General features: G+C 40.2%; 1 protein-coding gene across 1 annotated transcript; it reads right to left on the bottom strand.

Moving 5' to 3' along the window:
* Positions 1-1,589: 1,589 nt before the first annotated feature.
* On the bottom strand, positions 1,590-19,029 carry LOC102231518 (sarcalumenin-like). Its single transcript, XM_014471010.2, has 9 exons — positions 19,020-19,029; positions 14,403-14,513; positions 8,446-9,288; positions 7,411-7,503; positions 6,595-6,690; positions 5,749-5,865; positions 5,433-5,666; positions 4,948-5,297; positions 1,590-4,218 (listed from the first exon to the last, which is right to left on the bottom strand). Exons 1-9 carry the CDS (start codon positions 19,027-19,029, stop codon positions 3,718-3,720), a joined length of 2,355 nt encoding a protein of 784 aa, XP_014326496.1. The 3' UTR covers positions 1,590-3,717.
* Between the last annotated feature and the right edge of the window lie 4,669 nt (positions 19,030-23,698).

The raw sequence follows: 23,698 nt of genomic DNA, 5'->3' as shown, positions 1-23,698 counted from the left end.
TTCTCTACTTTTGCAAATCGTTTGAATCGACGAATTGAACCGAAGCGCCATCTGGTGTCAGATTTTAGTCACTGCAGAAGAAAATGACCAACAGCTATAAGGAGTCATAGCTGTTATATTTCAATAATAGGGATATGTATATATATATATATATATATATATATATATATATATATATATATATATATATATATATATATATATATATATATATATATATATATATATATATATATATAGCATTCTTCTGTTACACAGTTACAGTTCTGTGAAAAATGTGTTCTTTATTAAGAAATATTCACGTTAATGTCAAGCCCTTTATTATTATTTTTTATTTATCTCTAAAAACAACCCCCACACCCCTGAAAATAACGTTTTACTCTTTCTAGATGTCTAGATTTGTTGGTAAGAAAAAAAACACTTAGTATACCTTACCTCCTAAGAGTGAGTGTTAACCCCACTGGTGAAAATGTTTTCACTTCTCGAAACACTTCTTGCAGCCATCTTTTTGTCCACTGTTCTGTCCACTCTTCACTTGCAGCTTTTTGATGTTTTAACCATTTTTTCCCCTGTTTACTCTAGATTGAGTCACATCACATGATCTCAGTGAGATCAACAATTGGGCTTGAATCAATCCAGGACTGACTTTTCATTTCCTAACTCTAAGCCGTGGATTTAATGGTATGCTTGGATAATTTTTTGATGCAGGGTCCAGTTCTACTTCAGCTTAAATGGTTTTACAGCTGATGACAGATTTTTCTCAAACACCCTCTGACACACGGTAGAATCTATGATGGACTCCGTTATGGAGAACTGGCTAGGTCAGCAAAATGTCCGCAAACTCTGAAACTTGCCCCTCTATGCTTCACAATTGGTTTATGCCAAACCTTAGCTTAGGCATTGCCTTCCTAAGCAATTCCATTCAATTCTGATTTATCTTCACAGCTCTGGCTGGGCTTTCTGCCATTTAAGTGGATTTCTCCGGTAGAATGTCTACTGGGACATAGAACAGAAAGAGAAGTTGAGAACGACGATTTTCTGCGCTATTTTGAATCTGTAGTCTGCCTGTAGTTTCAGCAATTTCAACGCAGGATGTGGAGACAGCCGTTCAGTTTGTATTGGCCATGTTCCTAAAGTGAATTAAATCAATATCCATCATTTTTTGCTTCATCTTCACAGTGGAGAATGATTGTTTACAGGGCAGGCTATTTCCGGTTATCTTCAGAGCATCAAGCTAGCGCATTATATACATCTCTGCCAATGATTGTGTTAAGATTTAAAACTTCAGAGTCACCGCCTCCAGGAAACAATCGTTTCTCAACATCCGAGGGTCCAGACCCTGTGTATGAAGGAAAGCGGAGGACAAAGGACTGGTTTTCACCAAGTTAGTTCTGGAAATAGAATTCAGTTTCATCTGCCCAAGGAAAATCCTCCTGGGTTCTTCTGTCTAACAATTGTAAACTGTTTGTTGTAGACTTGTAATTCTGTACAGTCATTTTCCTGAAGGGTTTCACACCTGCAGGGAAACTCCTACAAGTTAAAGTTCAAGCAAACCGAACCGCCCTCGAAATTAATCTTCAGAAACTACATCGTTTTCAAATTATATTTTAATAAAACATTTCGTAAGGCAAATTGATAACAATGAAATAATTTCTAGTTCAATAAGCTGCACGTTACCCAACATGTTCAGGTGTTGTTCAGTATTGATACCAGAACATTAGGCTTTAGTCAAAGGGATTTCACAAAGGAAACAGTGCTGCTGTTGTTTTTGTATCCTGGTTATTTAGTGACAATGAATCACACAAAACAAGGACACTATTAAACAGAGTAAATACTGATTAAGGACCCAACAGAGTGCAGACAGAGTGTATTTTAATGGAAAATGCCAATATGGTGCACGGCAGAACTGAGGTGAAACTAAACAACAGTTCACAAAGCTAGGAAATTGTAGCACATTTATTTCTTTCAGTTATCCTAACCTTCTCAGGAAATGTTTAAAAAAAAGTAAAGTATATGTATTAGAGCAAAACATAGTTCAGAGGGAAGTTACAGTGCAAAATACAACTGGAAACAGAGTGAGAACCCTTCTCCTTATTTTATTAGAACAAGTTATCACAAAACTCTGCTGTTTGTCTGAATTACAGTGGTTCAGATCTGAAAACATTAAATATTACAAGGTCAGCTTTCCTTTTCAATCCCAGGAGCAGTGTGGTCGCTTCCTGATGACTCCTCTGATTCAAACAAATAAACAAACGAGGAACATAAACAAGAAACTGAAAAATAATTTATCTAAAACTTAAACCTTGAAGTATATTTATGCTCTAGATATTCAATAAAGTTTGAAAATTAAAACTGTTGCGGAGAGGAATTTAAGGAGCAGTTTAATCACCACAGAAGTGAAGTTATTTGCTCAATGCTAAACATTGAGCAAATATTTAGCTCAATGTTTAGCTGGTGCAATATATTTTGATATTGCACCAGCAATATCAAAATATAGCAGTTCTTGGCACCTGTGGTAAAAGGTTGTTTGAAGGTTTGTATGAAAAATCTTCTATTAAGATAAAAAATTTTAAAAAATCACTGGTGCCACACCAATCAGGATTCCCTAAACTTCCAATAAAAAAAAAAACGTTAGTGAAGCGTTGAGGAGGTAATTCATCCATCGGCTCTGGACGACTGTTGTTAGACGCTATCTAAATGCCAACCAGTTGTTTGGGAAGCATGCCAGGAAAAAAGCCTTTTCTGTCCTAACAATCATGTATGTAAAGGCCGTTTGGCAAACTCTACTGGGACTTTAACTACAACCAGCTGCCTTGATGAGTGCAACAAAGAGTTGGGTCTGATGTGTAACATAGAATTAAAGCATAGAAAAGTACCTTATTCTCACTGTTAGGCATGGAGGAGGTTCTGTGATGTGTGCTGGGTTTGTATCTCTCCTAAGTAGTCTGGAAATCTAGTTACAGTGCATTGCACTGTGAACTGTTTTAGATTTTCAAATAAAAATCAGTGGATCTCTGCTAGAATACTGAAAACTGGATTGTATTGGGTTTTTAAAGTGAAAAATGAGCAGGACAATTTGGCTAAATGGATGCAGAAATGGCTCACGAGTAACTAAATCAACCTTCCTTCTTGGGCATCTCACTTCCTGAGATGTAAATCCTATAGATGCCCAGGTGGGGGAGCTGGAGAGTAGAGAATTTAAGACTGGATGATCTACTGAGTTTGTGCGAAGAGGAATGGTCTAAAATATGGTCTGTATGCTAAAACTTGTGAAATATTATAAAAGAAGTAGGGGTGCAAATAAGTGTGGCACCAATGATTTGGTGAAAAAAGAGCATTTGTTTTTTCTCACTTGTATTTAAATTTAAAGGCAAGGTAAATAAAATGAACTGTATAAATGTATGGTAGAGTAATACACAATTAATTTAGGGATTTTTACACGTCTTTATAAAGGGTCCCAATAAATGTAGAGGGCCCTATATTGTTTTCCTCTGCTTTCAAATACAACTAACAGAACATGTATGGCAAATATTCTTTCCATTTAAGTAGTAACACAAAATATCCTGAAGTCCATTCTGTATCTGGTTTTCTGCACATTTCCAGTCTTCCTGGAGCTATTCCTGGAATCCACGCCAGTGGACATTATTTCAGGAAACTATCTGGCTGCCCTCTGCCTCATCTCTCTCTTGGCTGCCTCCTGTCCTCTTCCTTTCCATCTCACTGCTTCCTCCAGCGATTTTTGGGTTTCTCCTCACACTCTGGACCTTCGCATGTACCGGGGAGAGGCGGCGGGTTTGCTGGGGCAGCCTTTGCCGGGGTGGGTGCCTCTGAGCTTTTGGTGACGCTGCTGAGCAGAGCCGGAAGCTCGTGCGAGATAGCCTTCTCAATCTTCTCCAGCAGACATCCGTCAGTCCAGCTGCAGTGCTGGGAGAGTTGCTTGAAGTTGGAAATGGGGTTGACCCCAAAGAAGTCCTGGTAAGCCTCCTTGTCGGGCAGGTCGAACTTGCTGACGTTGCTCTTGGCCAAAATGGACTTGAAGATGTAGTACTTATCGGGGTCGTTCACAACGTCTTGGAAAACCTCGTAGGGGTCTCCGAACCAGCCCAGTTTGTCGTAGTAGGTCTGAAGGTAGCGGTCTACCAGCAGAGCGTGGATGCGTACTCGGATGGCGTGCTGGCGGATGAAGGCGATTTTGTTTTCTATCTGATTCTCAACCACCTGCACGGACAAAAGGCAAGTTTAAGGAACATAAATAAGAAAGCAAAGGCAAGAAACAAGAACTCGTAGGAGAATACAGCTTTGATTGGTGGTCTGTCCAGGGCGTAGTCTGCCTTTTAGCCATTGGCAGTAGGAGACGACGACTAGCCCTAACACCACCCTGTAAGGATCAAACAGGTATGGAAACTGAATGGAAGAATAAATATCATCATTCCACCTGTACCCAAACGCTGACACTGTGTTTTCTTTTGCTAATTAAAAACACCCGCCAATTAGGGCAGCAACTAACTATTTTGGCAATCAACTATTCTGATTAAAATAAAATTACCACATTTCACAGATTTTTCATTTAACCACTTAAGCCTTTTTTATACAATATGAGAAGTACATTAAAGGATATAAATAAACACAATAATTAACCTATCAGAAGTTCCCAAAGCCATGACCACATCATCTGGGCTTTTCTCTCATTGTTTAAGCAAACAGAAATTATTTTGGTGATTCTGACTGACCTAAAACAAAAAACGTTTGGTCTGTCTTAACTTGAGACAGCGAGAAAAAAAAAAGGAAGCTGTGTGTCTTTTTGAAAACTTCTGGCTTCAAATGTAGATATTCAACAACAGCGCCCCAAAAATGGAGCTTTGAAAAACTCCCCACAGACCCTCAACAGCTAACCAGCCCTTCACAGAATCACCTTGAGGTTACTGAACAGAGACGAATGAGCTTAACCTGGTTGAGATCCTCCAGCAGGGAGATTTCCTCCTTCATGAAGAGCTCTCGGCTGGTGTCTGGAGCATAGTCCTGCGGCCAGAAGGAGCTGACGTACACGCGAGGTGGCTCTGTGACATTGACGAGCGGCGCCATGCTCCAGAAGAGGGCCCCGTAGACCCTCATCAGGTCCTGCGTAGAGAGGCTGTCGGCCTTGTTGAGGATGAGGCGAATCTGGGACTCGCGGCCCTTCATCTGGCGGAAGAGCATCTCCAGCTCGCCCCCCACATCTAGCTTGGTGGGGTCGAACACCAGGAAGATGAGGTCGGCTCTGTCGATGAACCACTGGCACACGTCGTTGTACGGGTAACCTGTGAACTTGAGCTAGGTTAGCTTCAGCTGTGCAATTTCTATGGAAAAGTCTAAAAGTTTTATGGCTTTCTTCAAACAATATCTCTCCTCTATCCACCTTTCTACGGAGGACAGATGTTTGGACTGATCCTTACCTCTCTCCTGCTGCTTGCGGTTTTCAATGATGCCTGGTGTGTCAACAAAGGTGACTCTCTCCAGTAACTTGTGGGGCATCTCGATGCCGACCAGTCGCTCCAGGAAGCCCTGACCGAACTTCTCCAGCGGAGAGAAAGACCTTGAACTGTCTGCTGCCATCACAATGCCCTCTATGGTCCGAAACCTCTCCCCGTGCATGATGACCGTGTACTCAGATGTGGTGGGCTCAGCACCTGGTGCAGGGATGAAAAGAAAAGGATTTTCTTCCGGTGCATGCACCAAAATCAGAAACTGTCAGGTTTTATTTGTGCTAACCTGTGTAAAGTTCCTGGGGTGTGCCATGGAGACCCAAAAGGTAGTTGATCATCGAGGACTTTCCAACACTCCAGGGTCCGAGAAACAGAACCATTGGCTTTGAGGTGATCTCACCATCTGTAGGTGAGTGTTTATAAAAGGTAGGAGTAAGGTTTGAGAAAAAAAAAGAAACCACCACAGATCCTAACCCCAGCCCTAACCCTAATCCGCTACATGATGCAGTCCAAGCGTAGAAGTTGTTGGTTAACAGGTACTTGTTCTGGAACATGCCTAAACCACCTGCCCGTAATTTCCATTAAAGCATTTGGTGAATTTTATGTACATTCCTTGAAAGTTGCATCCAAAACTCAGCTGGATTCAGTGCTGGACCAAAAAATGGACAAAAACACTGAAATAGAGGCACACACTAAGTAAGGTTCCCATATAAACACTGATACAAGAGCTTTCATTAGTGTGTGATACATGGTGCCACACATTATAAACATTATAAACTTCCTCCATCGTTCTATTAACTCCAATCAGCTTCCCTGTCCTAAAGAAAAGCATCTCCACAGAATGAAGCTGGAAAAAAAGGAAAAGTTTGATTAAAACCACATGTCCTTTTCCTTAAAAAAAAAACAAACAAAAAAACAACAACTATGCTTTACTTTTGTGTTTTCTCTTAAATAAAATACCAATAAATCGTCCAGTTTTGTAGGTGTAATGGGACTAGATGTGAAAAACCTCAAGGGTAATGAACACGTTTGCAAGGCACTGCTCCTACAGATTGATCTGATTGGTAAAAGTTAGCTTAAGTCACTTTTGGTCTCGCCATTGTTCTCCAAAGGAAGAGCCAGCAGTACCTACCTGTAACTTCATGTTGCCTGAGCTCGTTGTACTTAAAGACTTGTTCCATTGGCTTGATGGACTTATGGTAGATGTTTAACAGTCTCTTTATGGCGCCTAAACAGAGAAAAGCAGAGAGAGACAGACCCATAACAGCTAATGCCAAAACCTGCTTCCGCTGTAGATGATGAAAAGACCCCATAAAATTTACTGTACAGATCGGAGGCAATAAAAGGCCTGCTCTGCCATAGCTCATAACTTTTCTAACAGGAACCGCTCTGATTCAACAAACTGTAGAGGCTTTCATGCTCAAGACAGCATCACATTTGGTCTGATTAATCGCCCTCATTTGTACACACGCACTCGTATGGTACATGCGCACACACTTTGGCCCAGACATCATGAAGCAATCATCAGAATGGCTGCAGCACGACGACGCAAAAAACCATCTCAGGCACACATTTTCCTGCGAGCCCATCTGGTTTCCTTTGCATTGACAACGTAGGTGTAAACATTCAGATGCTGTTGTAGTTCAAGTCACGACTTCATTTCCACAGCAGAGGTCCAACAGACGTAACCAGTGGTGATGATGGATAGAGGCAATGTGTTTTAACTGTGTTTAATAGATGAGTGTCTTTCCCATCAGCTCTCGGGTATGGTGGAGCATTAGGCCCAACTTTATGACTTTATTCTCATATTATTGTGACTTTATTCTCATAATATCATGACTTAATCTTGTAATTTTGGCCCTAATATTCAGTTTTATTTTAGGGAACTTGTGCACTTTGTAAACATTTCTTCTCGTCAGTTTGACCGGGCCGACATTTTGCTCCTTACCAGAGAACTCTGCTGATGGTTCAGCTGTCGCCAGTCGCAGCATCTCCTCAATGTGGGAGCGGTCTCTCAGGCCCGACCCAATGGCCTCATCCTCTGTGAGAGTGAATGGACATGTAGTGAGTCGGCAGGTGAATAAAAGAGAGCCAATCTAAATGCGACCAAAACAAGCTATGCTTCGCTACCAAACAGCTTTCTCATATCGCGATATGAGTAAAAGTACTAGCCTCATAGATTTGCCATGATTTGTTCCTATGTAAACAATTGATCTAACTCATTGTTTTGTTTTAGCTCCAGTTTCCAGTGTTTCGCAACCTCTACCTGGTTTTCTTCCACAATTGCCTCGTATTTAGGTATTTCCTCCTGCTAAAAGAAAAGCTTCCCCACAACATGATTCTGTCACCACCACTTACATTTTGTAGGTGGAGTGTTCAGGGTGGGTTTCCACCACATGGAATGATTTGAATGCGTGCCAAAACGACTATTAGAGTATCTTTTCTTTTCAGATTTAAATAACTTTATCATTTTTAGTTTAAAGAAGAGCTTAATTAAGAAAATATGTATTTTTAAAAAATTATTATTTAAAGAAATTCAACACCCTCCCTCCCTCCCGGTGGCATAAATAAAACAAAAACAAATACATAATTAAGAATTAAGAACAGAGTAAGAATCAATTAATTAATCAAAAATAAGTGCAACCCAAAATACTCAAATCACTTCTGTACATCACAAGATCATATTATCAGGATTTTCATACTCTGACGTAGAATGGAGACAAATATATCCAATCGTCACAATAATATCCAACAATCTGCATGCAACGAAGCATCGGCAATCACATTTCTATGAAGGCATGATACTCTTAGCTCATCTCTAACTATACAAAAAGTAGCTGTCAAAGTGTCAGGGTTCAATCTTATCAGCTATTACTGAAGGGGATTGAAAAACTGAAGAGAAAACCCAGTAATGTTCTCCCTCCCAAGTCCAACAATCTATGTTAATAAAACATGAATTATACATTTCAACAACTTTTTGTACCTTTAGCTTGAAGCTGTGCTGACTCCTCTGCAGGTACCTCCTCCAGTTTCACTTCCTGGTCAGAACCCTGTTCAGACTCCGGTGTGTCCTCTCTAGTTTCCTCCACTGCATCATCCTCAGTGCCTTCCAGAGAAGGGTTCTGGTTAGCCTGATGGGTGATTTCTGGTTCTGGGTCAGTCTCAGTAATCAGCTCAGGCTCTAAAGTGACTTCTTGCTCTGCTTCTGCTTCAGGTTGTTCTGTCACTTCTGGCTCTTTCACTCTATCCTCCGGTAGCTCCTGTGACTCTGGTTTGGGGTCTTCTGTCAAATCTGGGGGTCTTTCCTCTGGTTCAGGCACCATTTCATCCTCCTCTGCACCTTCGCCCTCTGAGTCCCCAACTTCGTCTTCATCAGTTGCAGTGTGCTGACTCACGTCTTCTTCCTCTACTTGAGATGATTCTCCTAGTGCTTCCCGCTCCTCTTCCTCAGGTGTCTTCTCTTCTGCCTCAGCAACAATGATCTCTTCAGGTACTTCCTTTTCCTTGCTTTGAGCACCAGATGTCGCATCTTCATGTTCCTCTGCAATCTCCTCCAGGCTCCTTTCTTCACTTGCAACTTCCTCAACAGAAGAATCGTCCTCAGTTGGATGTACTTCCTCTACCTCTTGCTCCAACGCGGCCACCAGCTCTTCTTCATTACTCGACAGGGGCTTACAGGGGTGGCACACGGCTCTCTCTGGAGCCGGGGTGTCGTTGGACGAGGTCTGGCTGGCATCCGTTGTGTCACATCCGCAGGGGAAGAGGTCTCCGTCTGGCTGCTGGAGCTGAAGACGCATTCGATGCTCCTCCTCGTGGATGGAGGACTCTGTCAGGAGAAATGAAGGTGTTAAAGAACATCAAACATGAGCTCACAGGGCTGCTCTAATAATAATAATAAATCTCCTTTCCTGCTCGCCATCAATCATAACTTTGCCCCCGAGAGACTTGACCTGCATATGCATCCATTTCTAGAGTTGTTTACGGTTCCAGAATTGCGCAGCTCATTGTAGCCGCATTTTGGAGTGGCTCTGTTATTTTTGATTTGTTCTTTTTCTAGACTTCTGCTTGCCTTTTTTTTTAGCAATTATTTCCTCTAGTTTTGGATGCTGTGCAGATGGAAGGATTTTTTTTGTTCTCATTTTGTAACTTCGGGACAATTGCTATGATGCGTAGCCATGGCAACAGGAAGTTGAAAAGGATGCAGAGAACCAAAGAGCAGCTTATTGAAGACCAGACACGCTGAGGTATTCTGGACCATCTGCAGAGGTTTTACAGAACAGCCTTTAGACTAAAATGCTTTTTTTAAAACTATTACTTTCTCTGCACTTAGTGCTGCTCTTACACTTAAACTTTGTTACCATGCTTTTATGGATCAAATACAGCTACCATGACTTCTATAAAATCATATCTGACAACAGGGGACTCTTTTGGCATCCCAATAGATTGAGACGCGCTGGATATCCTTGACTGCCATGATGGACAAAGAGCAAAGGTTTGTGACCTGCATTTAAATTTAACTGCCTGTGGTACAGAGTGTGATGTGAGACACTTAAATGGATGCCTACAGTTCATGTTACAAGATGGATTCACTGCGAGGGAGGAGGATTAAAAGGTTTTGGCAGCTGTCAAAGACATCAGATGTTTTGTTAAGTATTTTGTCACTAATAAAGAAAATCCTGTTGAAAATATTTGTTTTGATTTGTGGCAGTTTACTCAGGTAGACCTCCGGTAATTAAACTTCATTTTCTTACTGTTCGTGATTTTTGTACTTAAAGACTCAACTAAGTCTAAGAGATTACTAGCTAAACCTAATTTTACCAAACCGTTCGTATTCAAACTGTCTGATCTTTTGTCGCCAACATCAGATGTGTGGAATTGTGTACTGATAAATAAACGAGCTTCTAACATTTTGTGTGCCACAAACTAAAACTTAACTATTGGGTTTTATCAAGTGCCTTGTTGGGAAACTGTTTTCTATTAAGGGCCCAACTTTTAAAAGTCCATATAATCAGGTTCTTCTGATACCGTTTAGTTAAGAAATTGTATAATTTCAGCTTTTATAGGGGAGCCAATGCTCACCTAGATGTCATAAAGGTCATTTATTAGAACAATATGTACCTTCCAGTCTCCCAAAGGACTGTCCAGCACTGTCCCCGACCCTAACTTACGAAATGTCCAATGTGTTCCCATTATGTTGTTGTCACCTCTTGGGGCTCTAAGTTTTTGGCTTACCACCTCCCAGTGGGGTAGTCAGCCTCAACAGCTACTGATCGCGTAAAAAAAATGCAATACTGCAGTAATGTTGTTATGTTATGAGGCGTTATTATGCAGACTTTTCCAAAAGTGAAAATAAAATTTAGTCCAAAGTACAGTTAAGGGGCCACATAGTGTCATATTGTTATGTTAATAAATATCTGTGAGAAAAAAAAAGGTGAATTTTCAGAGTTCGAGGAGTCCCGAAAGTAAATTTCCATAGGAAACAGATAGAAAAGAAGATGTTGACTTCAGGCTACAAAAAATGACAAAAGCACAAAGCCAAAAGAAATCTGTTGATGTCCTGATGTGGCTCAAAGAGGGTTGGGATTGATCAAATAGGCCAACCACGTCTGACTTTCAACATCTTTGTTTAGGCCAAATTTGGTTGAAACCTATAGACAGGAAAAGTCCAGTTATACACCATATTTAATTGTTACATTTAGACAAGGAAGGTCCAACGTTGAATAGCTGCGATTGTGAGTGTGTTTGCAAACACTGTAAATTTAACACATTCAATGCAGAAAAATGTGAAGCTTCTATTATTTTTGTTTTGTTTTACCAAGTTACACTATAAATTGTTTACCTTTAGAAATAATTCTTAGCATTACATCAAAATCTTAAGCCATCCCTCATCTCTTCATGTTACCTTCTGGAGGACACACTTTCCTGAAAACATTCAGTAATGTCCCAGCTCGGATTCATACCAAAGATCTTTTTGCTCTAACCAGTGCCGGCAACTGCATCCCTCTGTTTCTGTTTATCAGTCAGCCATAAAAAACCTCTGGAACTCAAAGAATGAAAACTCTTGATGTCATCTTTTTCAATGGTTTTCAACGGTTTGTCAGAAAAGAAAATTGAAAGTGGACCTTTTTTAGCCAAAAGTTGCAGATGTTGTAATTTGACCAAACTCAACAACTTTTATACCACATTAAACATCTGTGGACATCTTTAGATATCTCTTCATCTTTCAGTTTTTAAGCCTCTCTAGATACCCAGACATTCACACATTATTTGTTTTGGATTTGCTTGTTTTTTTGTGTAAAAATATCAAGAGCGGCACAGTAACGGAGCAGAAATCTCTCTCGGCCAAGGTCTTATAATACCCATCTTGAGCAGACTTACGTGTACCGTAGGTGTCTATAATTGAATGACTCAAGAGAGGAAGAAGAGTAATCTAATCCATGTCTGTACAGCTTCAACTCTGATCTGCCTGAGTCATGTGGGAGGTTTGGATACAATCCAGACGGGTGCAGTGGCATCCTTTGCGTTCTAACATGAGCCAAAGAACAGCCTATCAAAGGAAACCTTTAAAAATATGTTTGCTGTTGTTACTTGACACGATGTGGAGATGTTCAAGGTATGTGAATACTTTTGCAAAACACTTTACCCAGTTTGAATGAAAAATATTCAGATCCATTTTAAATAATTTTCTGACTCATCAACTGGAGAATACCTGGTAACTACTTTAACATTTGCAGCATTTATAACAAGACTTTATCACACTTTTTCTGCATTTTTGTAAATACAAAATAACTAAGTGTTGTTTATGACAGCATAAAGTCAGACTGCATCTTTCTTGAGGAATCATAAACACAAATTTGAACAACATTTAAGAACATATTTTCAATCCAAAGAATTGTTTGCTACCATTCTTGATAAACATAATTTAATCTCTGATAGAAAATAAGATGAATAGTTTATTCTGTCGTATTAATGTCAGCTTTTTATTATTATTTTATGGTACATACAGTACAAGGTTAAAGCAGACAGGATGGGCGTTACTCGATTGTCCTGGTTCGGTTAAAGTCCAGGCCAAAACCTAAATGAGAATCTTCAGCAGCAATGCTTTTCTACAGACGCTAACTAATTGACTTGAGATATTTAGCTAAATTAGGACAATATATACATATATTTTTTTTATATAAAAAGATGACAGTCTGGTAAAGTGACTCACTCAAAGCCCAGACCTAAATCCAAGTATGGATTTATGGCAAGAGTTGAAATTTGATGTTAACAGATCCTCCCATTCAATCTGACTGGACCTGGAGTCATTTTGCAAAAATGTCGGACATTCTCAGTCTGCAACGAGAGACGTTAAACATCAAGTCTTCTGTTTGCGGGTTATCCTCACTTCAAGAACGTTGGAATACAATTAATGGCAACGTGTTGCTGTGGTGCAGATCAGTTGCCAGAAACGCTCCCTGACTCCCAGGCAGCAGCAGCAGCCTGACGCTGGAGCCTGGGCAGAGCGCAGGCCTGTGGGGACAGAGCGGGACAGGTGCCTGGGTGCTGGGCTCCCAGAAATAGTCCCACAATGAGTCAGAGGGCGAAAAGAAGGAGGGATAATTCCACTTCTATTTTCAGGAAGCGTGACGCTCGTCGCCCTCTCTGCGATTGTCATGAGGCCGCGCTCCGGCTCCTGCAGGAGCTCCAGCCGTGAACGACTCAGGGTCTCCTCCAAGAACAATAAATACATCAAGATGTCATAAAGTCGGCATATGGCATTAATTAAACATAGCAGCCAGAGTGAAACAGAGTCTGATTGTGTGTGAGTGCATGACAGATTAGAGGCTCTGCAGGCGGAGCAGACGAAGCCCTGCTGAGATGTTTGACTCGGCACTGATTGCATTCAGAGTTCAATGTTTGTTTCAAAATTAAGTGTGTTTAACACATTGAATACGTAATAATACAATATATTTTACAGTATAAGTGCAATATATTCAATATGTAATGCAGACTTGAAGTCTTTGGGAAGTTTTTTGAAATGTACAAGAAGATGTGTACATGAAAAATGTCATCTTTTAAATAACACAAATGTTTGTGAATATGCTAAGTGATATGCTGCAATAATAGAGAAAATTTACATTTTTAAACAACACAAATGTTTGTGAATGTCCCGTAAGATGTAAAAAACCAGGACATTTCAGTTTGCGATGAACAGATGTTTGCCATGAGAAACTGTTAAATTACGGTAAAAATCTGTTTCAGCGTTGGAACGGAAATATTCATACACTTAGCAGAAAATGTCCTGGTAATTTTTTGCCAGCCAGGATTTTTTATTTTATTTTTTTAATATTCATTTCCTTTAGAGTGTATTTGTTGAAATTCAAGACTTAGTGTATGACTTGACGTTTGTCTTGTTCTTACACAGACGTCACAGAAACAATCTTTGCATTTGGGTATGTGATGTCTGTGCATTCCCGAGAGATTGGAAGAGATCATTATCAGTCTAACAACCGTATCTGATGACGACTTTGTCTGATAATATCCCGACACCTGGTCAGTGGGGGTCAAAATGAATCGGCACAAGGACGGACAAGACGCCTCGACATTAAGGGAGAGTCGATAAAGACCCCAAAACGGCATAAGATGGAGCAAAACGACCAGGCAGTTCTAAACAACAAATTCAGTTCAAGCTCGTCCAAACCAAAAGCAGGAAGACTGACAAATTAGACTGGAGGTCTGCACTGAGCATCCAGTATAAAAAATGATTTGATTGATTCAGATTTAAAGCAGCAAATTCTACCAAAACTGTTAGGAAGTTTACCAAAATGGTGACATGCGTATACATTAAGTGGACATTTCATTTGAATCAGTCCTTTTTTTCTTCAAGAATGTTACAAACAAAAACTAAACGTTCATTTGTTTCTAAATCTGGTTATTTCATTCATCCGGTCTCCGTACCTGCAGCCGACAGAGCCAGGAGACACAGCAAGCAGCACGCAGTCGCCAGAAGCTTCATTTTGGCTGCCAGAGGACTGCAGATTATCCCCCCGGGTATATATACCGCTGCGGCTGAAGGTCAGAGGGCACGCCGTTGGGGGTGGGGTCGCATTGAGTGTCAGAACAGCTGCCCGATCCAATCGGGAGTGCTGATAGGAGCGGAGCAGGAAAAGGCGGGCTGAACGCTTGTAGTTTAAAGTGAGTTGGAGGCCCCAATCTAAAACAGCCAAGATAGAAACTTTAGCTCTAGTTTCATTGACACTGATGTGCACGATGGATAGATGGATGGCTGATTATGGGTTACAGTGAAAACCTGAAATTTAATGTCTCATAAAATTAGAAAATCACATAAGATCAATAAACCAGTACATTGATCTTATGTACTGGTTTACATAAGATCAATGTAAGATCATTGATACATTGATCAATGTAATTAGGATTCTGTCAGGATTTGTCTCTGAAACGTGTAGTATGTGTGGCTCTCGATGCACCCAATCCACCGTCAGTCCACACTTTGTAACACTTGAATATAAACAAGAATAAAATGTTCTGAAGAATGTATTGTAGTTCTTAGCTTTGCCACTAGGTGACGCGACCGTTTTGTGAGTAATATTTTGTTCAAAATGCCGTTGAAGAAGCAGAAGCAGGTCAGCAGAAGTTGTGTTAGTAGGTAGTTTTGTGGTTTTATGAGAGACTGGTAAGTTACCGTCTATCTATGTTTAAGTAGGATAATATGTGTATTTTATTACCTTGGACATTTTCTGTTTGCTCAATTTTTCCAGAACAAGCGATAGCTAAGCTACCGGTAAGTTCTACTCTAAAATTGTGAACCTTATTATGTTTACTTGCTCTCTTTTACTTTATTTAACTATATTAGCAACTGAAAGATAAGACTGGAGTAATGAGAAGAAAGTTTCATTTTATTTACCAAATACAAGTTATTTACCAAAGCTAAGTTATAAGGGCCATTGGGCCCAGTGGTAAGGCTTAAAAGACAAGTAATGCGACTATAATACGTTTGTAGCTTACAAAATTATTAATTGGTGTACATGGTGGATTGTAATTTGTATTTGTTTATTTTTTTTGTGGAACCACTCACACACATACAGTACAGACCAAAAGTTTGGACACACCTTTTAATTCAATGAGTTTCCTTTATTTTCATAAAGGCACAAGGCACAAACGGTCGATTTCCTTTGAAATCGACCGTTCAGGTAATTTATAAATTGACAGATTTTGGCGAAAGTATTTAAGGGAGAAATGTTTCATCAAATTCAAAGATATCGCAGCGGAATGATGGCAAGAAGGGGGATCCAACAAATTCCCCAAGGCAGGTTCCTCCTGTGCAATCCAAAGACTGGGCTCTCTTTTGGAAAAGGAGAGAGCCAGAAGGTTTGAAGACGACGTTGCGCTGGTGAGGTAGGAGGCAGAGATGCAGAAGTTTCGTGAAGTGAGGGCTAGCTTCCTTGAGAGCCAAAGAACCATCTCAAATGATGTGTTTCAAAAAATGTCACAAGATATCACACTTCTGCAAAACACTGAGAGAAGTCTGCAGGAACAACTGGACCATATCAAACTTTCATACAAACAACTTAACAGCAAGTATGAAAAAGAAGTTTCTGGACTGAAACAAGAGGTAGAAACATATCAGAACATCTTGGACCGGGAGAGAAAAGCCAATTCGGAGAGAGCAAACCAGGACCTCCAGCAAATTGAACTAAGAGCTGAGAAGGATCGTCTCTTTGAAGAAATGTTAAAAGAGTTCCAGACGCTGGAGGAGAAATTCAGGGAGATGGCGAAACATTTAAAATGTAGCCAATCTCTGCAGCAACAGGTGGAACAACTTCAGCTGCAGATCACTCAGGAGAAAAAAACTCATCTGCAGAAGTCAAAGGAAGATATGGAGGTTCTTGGCAACGCGAGAGCGATGAATGTCCCCCCCGAGAAAATACGAGTAAAGAGATTAAACTCCTGCAAGAGAAGGAAAGTTATGCACAAGTCAAACTGGAGAGGATTAAAGGTTTGTACCAAGAGTTAAACTGCAGGTATGAAACCGATTTTGCTGCACTGAAAGAACGAGCAGAAAAATACTAGCAGCAGATGAGTTGTGAGAAAAGTGTTCATTTGGAAAGAGCAAATGAGGATCTGCAGCCTGCCAACACTCACAGCTGAGAATGAAGCAAAAAACATTGCAGGAGATCAAAGGAGAAACCATCCCAGAGAGATTGGACAATCCAGACGCTGAATCCACATGTGATGGAAAGAAGAAAAAATTGAAGCTTGAACATTGTACTCGTTTCCTCATGTTCAAAACCAATTAAAAATACAGCTTTTTGTTCCTCTATCTCTCTTTTTCTTAAATAATTAGTAAGTTACTTAATATATATACACACACACATATATATACAGTACATAGACACATATAAATGCATACACACATACATACTGTATATAAACATGCACACACCTACACATCCCTTCCAAGGGCTATCACCTTACCATGGTGGAAGGGTTTGAGTGTCCCAGTGATCCAAGGAGCTATGCTGTCTGGGGCTTCATGCCCCTGGTTTGGTCACCCAATGCAGACAGGTACTAGGTGAGGAACCAGACCAAGTGCAGGCCAAAGACCCCTTATGATGAATACGACCCTTGGAGACGGTGTTCCCTCGCCCAGACCCCACTCTGGAGCCAGGTCTGGAGGTGGGGTACATTGGTGGAGCCGGGGCTGACTAGACTGCTGCCTTTTATGTCAGTTTTTATATTCTTGAGGTGCTATATAAATACATTTTCACTTGCACTTGCAGCAGTGCATGAAGCTTAAAGTCATGCTTTCTCCTCTTTCCTTGTAATGGCTGACGTCAACCAGTTTCTTCTGAAGCCAACTGGAGAGTCTTTTTGGACAAAAGAGGTGAAGAACCATTCAGGAACCTTTTAGTTGATTCAGAAGGAGAGAAAAGTGAGGGAGTGTTTGTTAAGCAGATTATATATGATGTTTTTCCAATGAAAAAAATTTGTAAAACGTTTTGGTGCTGTAATGCAAAATCTTGGTCACGTCAAACCAGCTGCTGAAAATCTTTGCATCAAATATTTTGTTTGAAATATGTTTTTAACCCATGTTTCATCAAATTATTCTCTTCTATTTCAGTGAAGCATTAACACCATAAAGCAATAAAGACTTGAAAAATTAATAATGTAGTAAAATTTAAACTTGCCTATTTATTTGCCCAGTAACTACAATTTTAAATAATCAGCAGGCTCTTCTAATTTTTGAATAGATTGTACGTTTTATCTTTTGTATTTCCTTAGAACATTTTTTGCTTTGTTGTCTTTATGTATTTTCTAAGGAATTTTTTTTATGCGTTATATTTGAAGTTTATATCTCTGAGGTGATTTATATCACATATGTTTATACACAGGACTTCAACTGGACAAAGTTGGCACAGTTGCCTTTGGACTTCTATCTCTTCTTCTGCTCGGTGTTATCATTTACGTTGCTTGCCGTAAGTAACCTTGACAACACATGCCCAAACATTTTACCAGTACATTACAATTCGGCTCAGAGATCACACGTCTCTGAACAACGCCTTTTAATGCAGATAGTCACTCAGTAATTTTGACGCACAACAAATTCTGGAGAGTGTTTACAACATAGAATACACTATAGTGCCAATAGTGTTAACTCACCTTTCCATGTTGCTGAATTCAGGTTTTTCAACCACTTCCAGGGTCAAGAGTTTTTAAAATATAACACATCGGTATAAACAGTCTGCTTCTACGAACTTGTGTAAAAACGTTGGTAGCTCTTTAGCTCAGAGAATTCCAGTCTAGTACTGTGTTAGGATGCCATCTTTGGAATAACTCCAATGGCCAATTTTTACCCTTAAAGTGTTTTGTAAAATCACAGAGCACGGCTAAGCAGCCTAACATCACGAAGACAACTGCACAGCAGAAGCTGTATGGGTGTAAAGTACGCCACCACTGGAACATAGATCAGCTAAAATGTGTTAACTTCAGTAACAAATCAGGATTCTCTGCCAGGCTATCCAGCTGAGAACTCTAGGTTTGCTAGCCTGGTAACAACCTGCCCCTTGTTCTATGCTTTACTTTGTACAGAGGGTCAGGACCCTCGGCTATTGAGAAACGATTGTTTGCTGACTTTGTTGAAGTTTTAAATTTTACCTAATTGCTGACGTTTGGTCGTTGCATATGAAATGCGCCAGTGTGAGCTTACCAGAAATTGCCTGTGCTGTAAACAACCAACCCTCACAGTGGAGAGAGAAGAGCCAGGCTGAACGAGGCGGCTGTTAATTCAATATTTAGTTATTTCACTTCCTCCACTGCCATTGCTAAAACTACGGGCAAAATGCAATTATAAAACAGCGCAGAAAATCGACATTATCGTTGATAACTTCACCTTCTGTCCGTTAACTGGCCTGGTAGAAATTCTATCAGAAAAATCTCGATCAATGAAAGACAGCCCACACGGGGCACTGAAGGGAGATCAGAATCAAGCAAAATTGCACAGGAAAGCCATGGCCAGGCTACATGTTTACCAGTAACCAGGTGAAAATCACTTACCTCGCCGCATAGTGTTAAGTAAAAGGTTTGGTGCAGAGTGGATTATGCTGTGCTGTTGTTTTTTTAGCAGCTGGGTTTCAGACTCTTAGATTTAGTAAACAGGACTCTTAATGCTTCAGCATATCAAGACAGTTTGGGAAATTTTATGCTCCCAAATTTTTTGGCAACAGTTCAGATGTTGCCCCTTTCTCTGCCAACATTAATTCAACCTGTTAAGATTCACACAGAAAGAAAGTAGCTATTAGCGACTTCAATTGGCAAGCACTAATTTTAATCCCTGGTGCTAGTAACTGCCGTCAGAGCGGATGAGCCGCTGTGGATGAAAATTAGAGGGCTTCCCCCAGTGCCCAGACACTGGTGGTGAAGAGAATACCGAAGGAATGAAGGGATATTGGAAAAAGTCGAGAGTTGAAGGCGGGAGAGGGGTAGAGGAGGGTTGAAGCTCAGCCGAGGAGTAGGTGAAGACAGGACCTTAGCAAGGGAGCGATGTCTGATGATTGAAGGAGAAGAGCAGACGACCGGCCCGATAGGATGGGAAGGATGATGTGATTGGCTGAGCAGGGGAGATGGAGAAAGTCTTCCAGTTTGAATTTTTGCCTAGCTTCATTGGTCACCAGTACCCAAAACAGTCCACAAAGAGTAGGATGAAAAATGTGGTAAAGAACTTGACTGGTTTGTACAAAGTCCTAACCTCAACTTAATAAAGTCTGTGTTTTCTGTTGGCTTGTATTAGCCAGGCTTTCTAGACAAACATCAGTGTCTGATCTCACAAATCAAGGCTAAGTAGAAAGCACTGTACTGACGTCATCAGCTTGTACTGCAGCAAAATGTCAGCAACAACTCAATATTTGTACATTGAATAAAGACTTCTTCTTTTTGATAAAGTCCCAGCTTCGCTCAGTGACTGAAGAGAGAAACGGATTGAAGGTGAAAATTGTTGAGTACTTTGTAAACAAATATATGTAAATTAATACAAATACAAAATATGGAGGATGTGGAGATTTTATTCCCTGACTGCACATCCTTCCCATTGTTCTAGGAACAATTGGTCAGTGATTATGTCATTTCCCCGACCACCGATATTCCTGACTCAATGCAAAGCAACAGCGCATGTGGCGCACTGCCACGGCGAGCACAGCAAGTCACGTGATGTCCAATCCACTAGATCACTGAGCGGACTTGCCATTTACGTTTTCCAAAGTTATTTTAAAATGCATTACCTGGCTGTTAAAGCTTTGAATACAACGTGCAGCTGCTGCCGAGTTACATAGATGCAGGCACATAAAGAAAAAAAAGTGCATGAAATATTGGTGGGGACTGTCCCCGTCATGCCAAAGTTGGTGGGGACTTGTCCACAACAGTCCTTCAGGAAGTTACGCTTATGTGCTTCCCCAAATTATTTAATGTATTTTGCTTTATAATCCACCTAGAGTAGAAATATTCATGTTTCTGGTGCAGAATTTCCTACCAAAATATTTGTTCCACTAAGTTTTCTATGAGCACCCTAGTTACTAGTTATCTGTAAGCCAAGAAATAAAGGCTTCAAATATATAATCCCATGTGTAAATCACTCTCTGAAGTAAGTGACAAACATATCGAGCTTGTCGCAGCCTTTCGTTCCAAAAAAGCAAAAAAAAAAACTCCAATAAAGGCTGTGGGTGGTAACTGGTGGTTTGGGATTTGTACGCACTTTGACTTGATTCATTTATTGTTAAAGTTGAAATAAAGGTCTTGTAATTTAGTTGAAAAAAAAAAAACAAACTCTCAATTTAATGTTTGAAGGTGTAAATAAGTGTTCAAGTATCCCAGTGGTCAAAAAATCATTCTACAGAAACCTCCTGTCCACACCAGACGTCCACCAAACAATCCACCCAGCACCCAGTGTGTTCTTAATTACTCAAATTGGTGGGCGGGTCTAACAATTCACAACGTAATCTAAATAATTCCAAATATAAAAATTAATTACAAATTTTGATTCTAAATTAACTTAAATATATTCCAACTACCCAAAGAACAAAACAAAATTGGTAGAAATTTTAAACTACAAAACTTTTACATAAATGGCCACGACAGAGCTTTTTCACAAAATTCAGTCTTAATCTCATTTTGGACCATCTTGTTTTTGATAAATGTCATAGTGTGTGTATTTTGCCAATGTACGTTTCCAAAGTTTATCACCCTTTTGATGTTAGGAACAATTTTCCTTTGCAATTGCATTTTTATTTTTGATGGAAAACACATTGTGTTGCTTTGTGTATGATATCTGCTATTTAAATAAACTGGACCTGGCAGTAGGGATGCATGGTGCCAATAAAATTGACCCCAGCTTTGCAAAAAATGTCGGTAATCACGTGTAATTCATAATTTACCAATGAGGAAATGTGTTTTCACCGAGCCAGGTGGTCTGGCTAGCTACGTTTTGTTTTAAACGTACAAATCCAAACGAAGGAACCCGGATTAGGTCATTTTTCAGGCCGACAAGGTATGGCGCTAAAATGTTTCTTGTGAGCTGAAGCATTCAGGTGTGACAAAAGAAAGTCCAAGCTAAATAAATCTATCCACCTTATTCCTAGCCGCCATGAGGCTTTGCGTGAATTATGGGTGCGACTTCCGCTGCAAACCAGAGCCGTCATTTGTTTGCATGTTAGCACCTTGCTAACCGGCTTACCTCAGAGATTTTAGGCTATAAAATATGTAGGAATACTAGATATCACAGCTTAAACGTGGCAATATTGCTTTACTGCTACCTCCAGCTATAGAGAGGTGGGTTGGTCACTTAAAAAAGTGGCCACAAGAAACCTGCACTAGCATGTCTAGTTACTTCATTGACTCAGTTGCTCCGGCTGCAGATGCGGGTTTTCTTCTGTTGGCTTTTTGTCCACGTAATGAAGCGAGCACACATAAAGCATTTTGGGTTCTCATCAAGTTTAGAACTTTTAGCCAAATTCTTTTTGTTTCCTTATCTGTCCATAGATGATGAGAACTACCGCTTATCACAGAAATACTGCCTTTTTCTTTTGAGAGCATGTTCAAACCACATTTGCTGCAGCCACAAATTGCGCGCGCACCGACACTGATGCTGTTGTTTCTAAATCATTCTGCTGCTTGTGGGCTCAATGTTGACGCTCAAGACGTAACCGGCATAATCCGGTTAAAGGATTTTCAAAATAAAAGATCCTCCAGACTCAATACACAAAACAGAAGTATTTAATTATTTCTTGCGTGGCCCGGTACCAATTGGTCCACGGACCGGTACCGGTCCGCGGCCCGGTGGTTGGGGACCATTGGCGTAGGAGATAGCACGACCCACGTTTGGAGGCCTTGAGTCCTCGACGCGGGTTCAATTCCCGGACCGGCGACATTTACCGCATGTCTTCCCCCTTCTCCTGTCAGCCTACTTTTATATAAGGGACACTAGAGCCCACAAAAGACCCCTAAAGGGAAGGAAACAAACAAAACAAAACAAAAAAAGACACTAGCCTGACGCTATTAGCATGCAGATGCGCTAGCATAGCTCGGTAGCACAGCTTACTCACTTAAATCGCTAGCTTGTGATGATAGTTGCACAATTAAATCTTTTAACTTTAATAATGATAACGTGGGGATAAATAGCTAAATACATTACATAGATATTTCACTTACAGCTCCTCTGTCGCTGCCAGAAGCCAGGCAGAGGTCTAAACTGTCGGTGCTGTCGTTATGGCAACAGCGCTGTTGGAATGGGTTAACGTGATTGGCTGAAACATAGATTACCCCAACGTGGGGCTTCGTTCATATGATTGGGTGAAACAAGGAAGCTATCTGATTGGTTGCTGATCATCCAATCAGATAGACCATTTGTTAAGAAAAAAGACATTTGTGGATTGAGACGTCAGGGGAGTCTCAGCGCAACTCACAGGCCAGAAACAGCTTGTAAATCAAGATATACAAGTGTGAATCTCGTGCTGTGTATTTGTGAATTATGAGACAGTTTTAGCTCCATAAGTCCCAGTTTGATTCACTGGTTCATATTTTGCTAAATTACCAACAAATAACTACAATAAAATCAATTCCAACTTTAATAGAACTTTTAAAAATGCAAAAAATGTCGCCACCTCGTGGCCAGACAGTTTTATATGTAAAAAAAAAAACTGAAACAAGGGAGTGTAATAAAAAAGTACAAATTTTATTTATTTTTTTTTACTCTTTTTTTTTTTTTTTATACAAAGGCCGGTTCATCCTTTTTTTTAATAAACAAAATATAACAGCTTGGCATCGCCCTGGACTGATGAGAAAAAAAAATTAAGTCACACAAAATATATATAAAAAAAGTCTTGTCACTATAAATGGAAAACAGGAGACAAAAAAAGACTAAAGAGCCAAACGACAGAGGTTAAACTGCATCACGGAAAACAGCTTAGAAAACATAAAAGGCAGCAAGAGAGAAACAAAAAAATGATTTAGGCAGTACAGAACAAGTGCTTCATATATATATATATATACATATATATATATAATTCATCAAAAGAACAGCCTCGCTGCCAACAAAATGTACAGAAACATGACAGGGTGAAGCGATTTTCCGACTGATAACCACACCTGAGATTTAGGCTGTGGATCAACTGAGATCAGCGCGACACTAAACCCTTCAACAAAGCTTCACAATCAATATGTAATCCCCTCCCTCCCCGTCTTCCCAA

Source organism: Xiphophorus maculatus, chromosome 5, assembly GCF_002775205.1.
Source record: "Xiphophorus maculatus strain JP 163 A chromosome 5, X_maculatus-5.0-male, whole genome shotgun sequence".
In the NCBI taxonomy this organism is placed as follows: domain Eukaryota; kingdom Metazoa; phylum Chordata; class Actinopteri; order Cyprinodontiformes; family Poeciliidae; genus Xiphophorus; species Xiphophorus maculatus.
The sequence above is the reverse complement of the archived record's forward strand: the minus strand, read 5'-3'. Positions and strand labels throughout refer to the sequence as shown.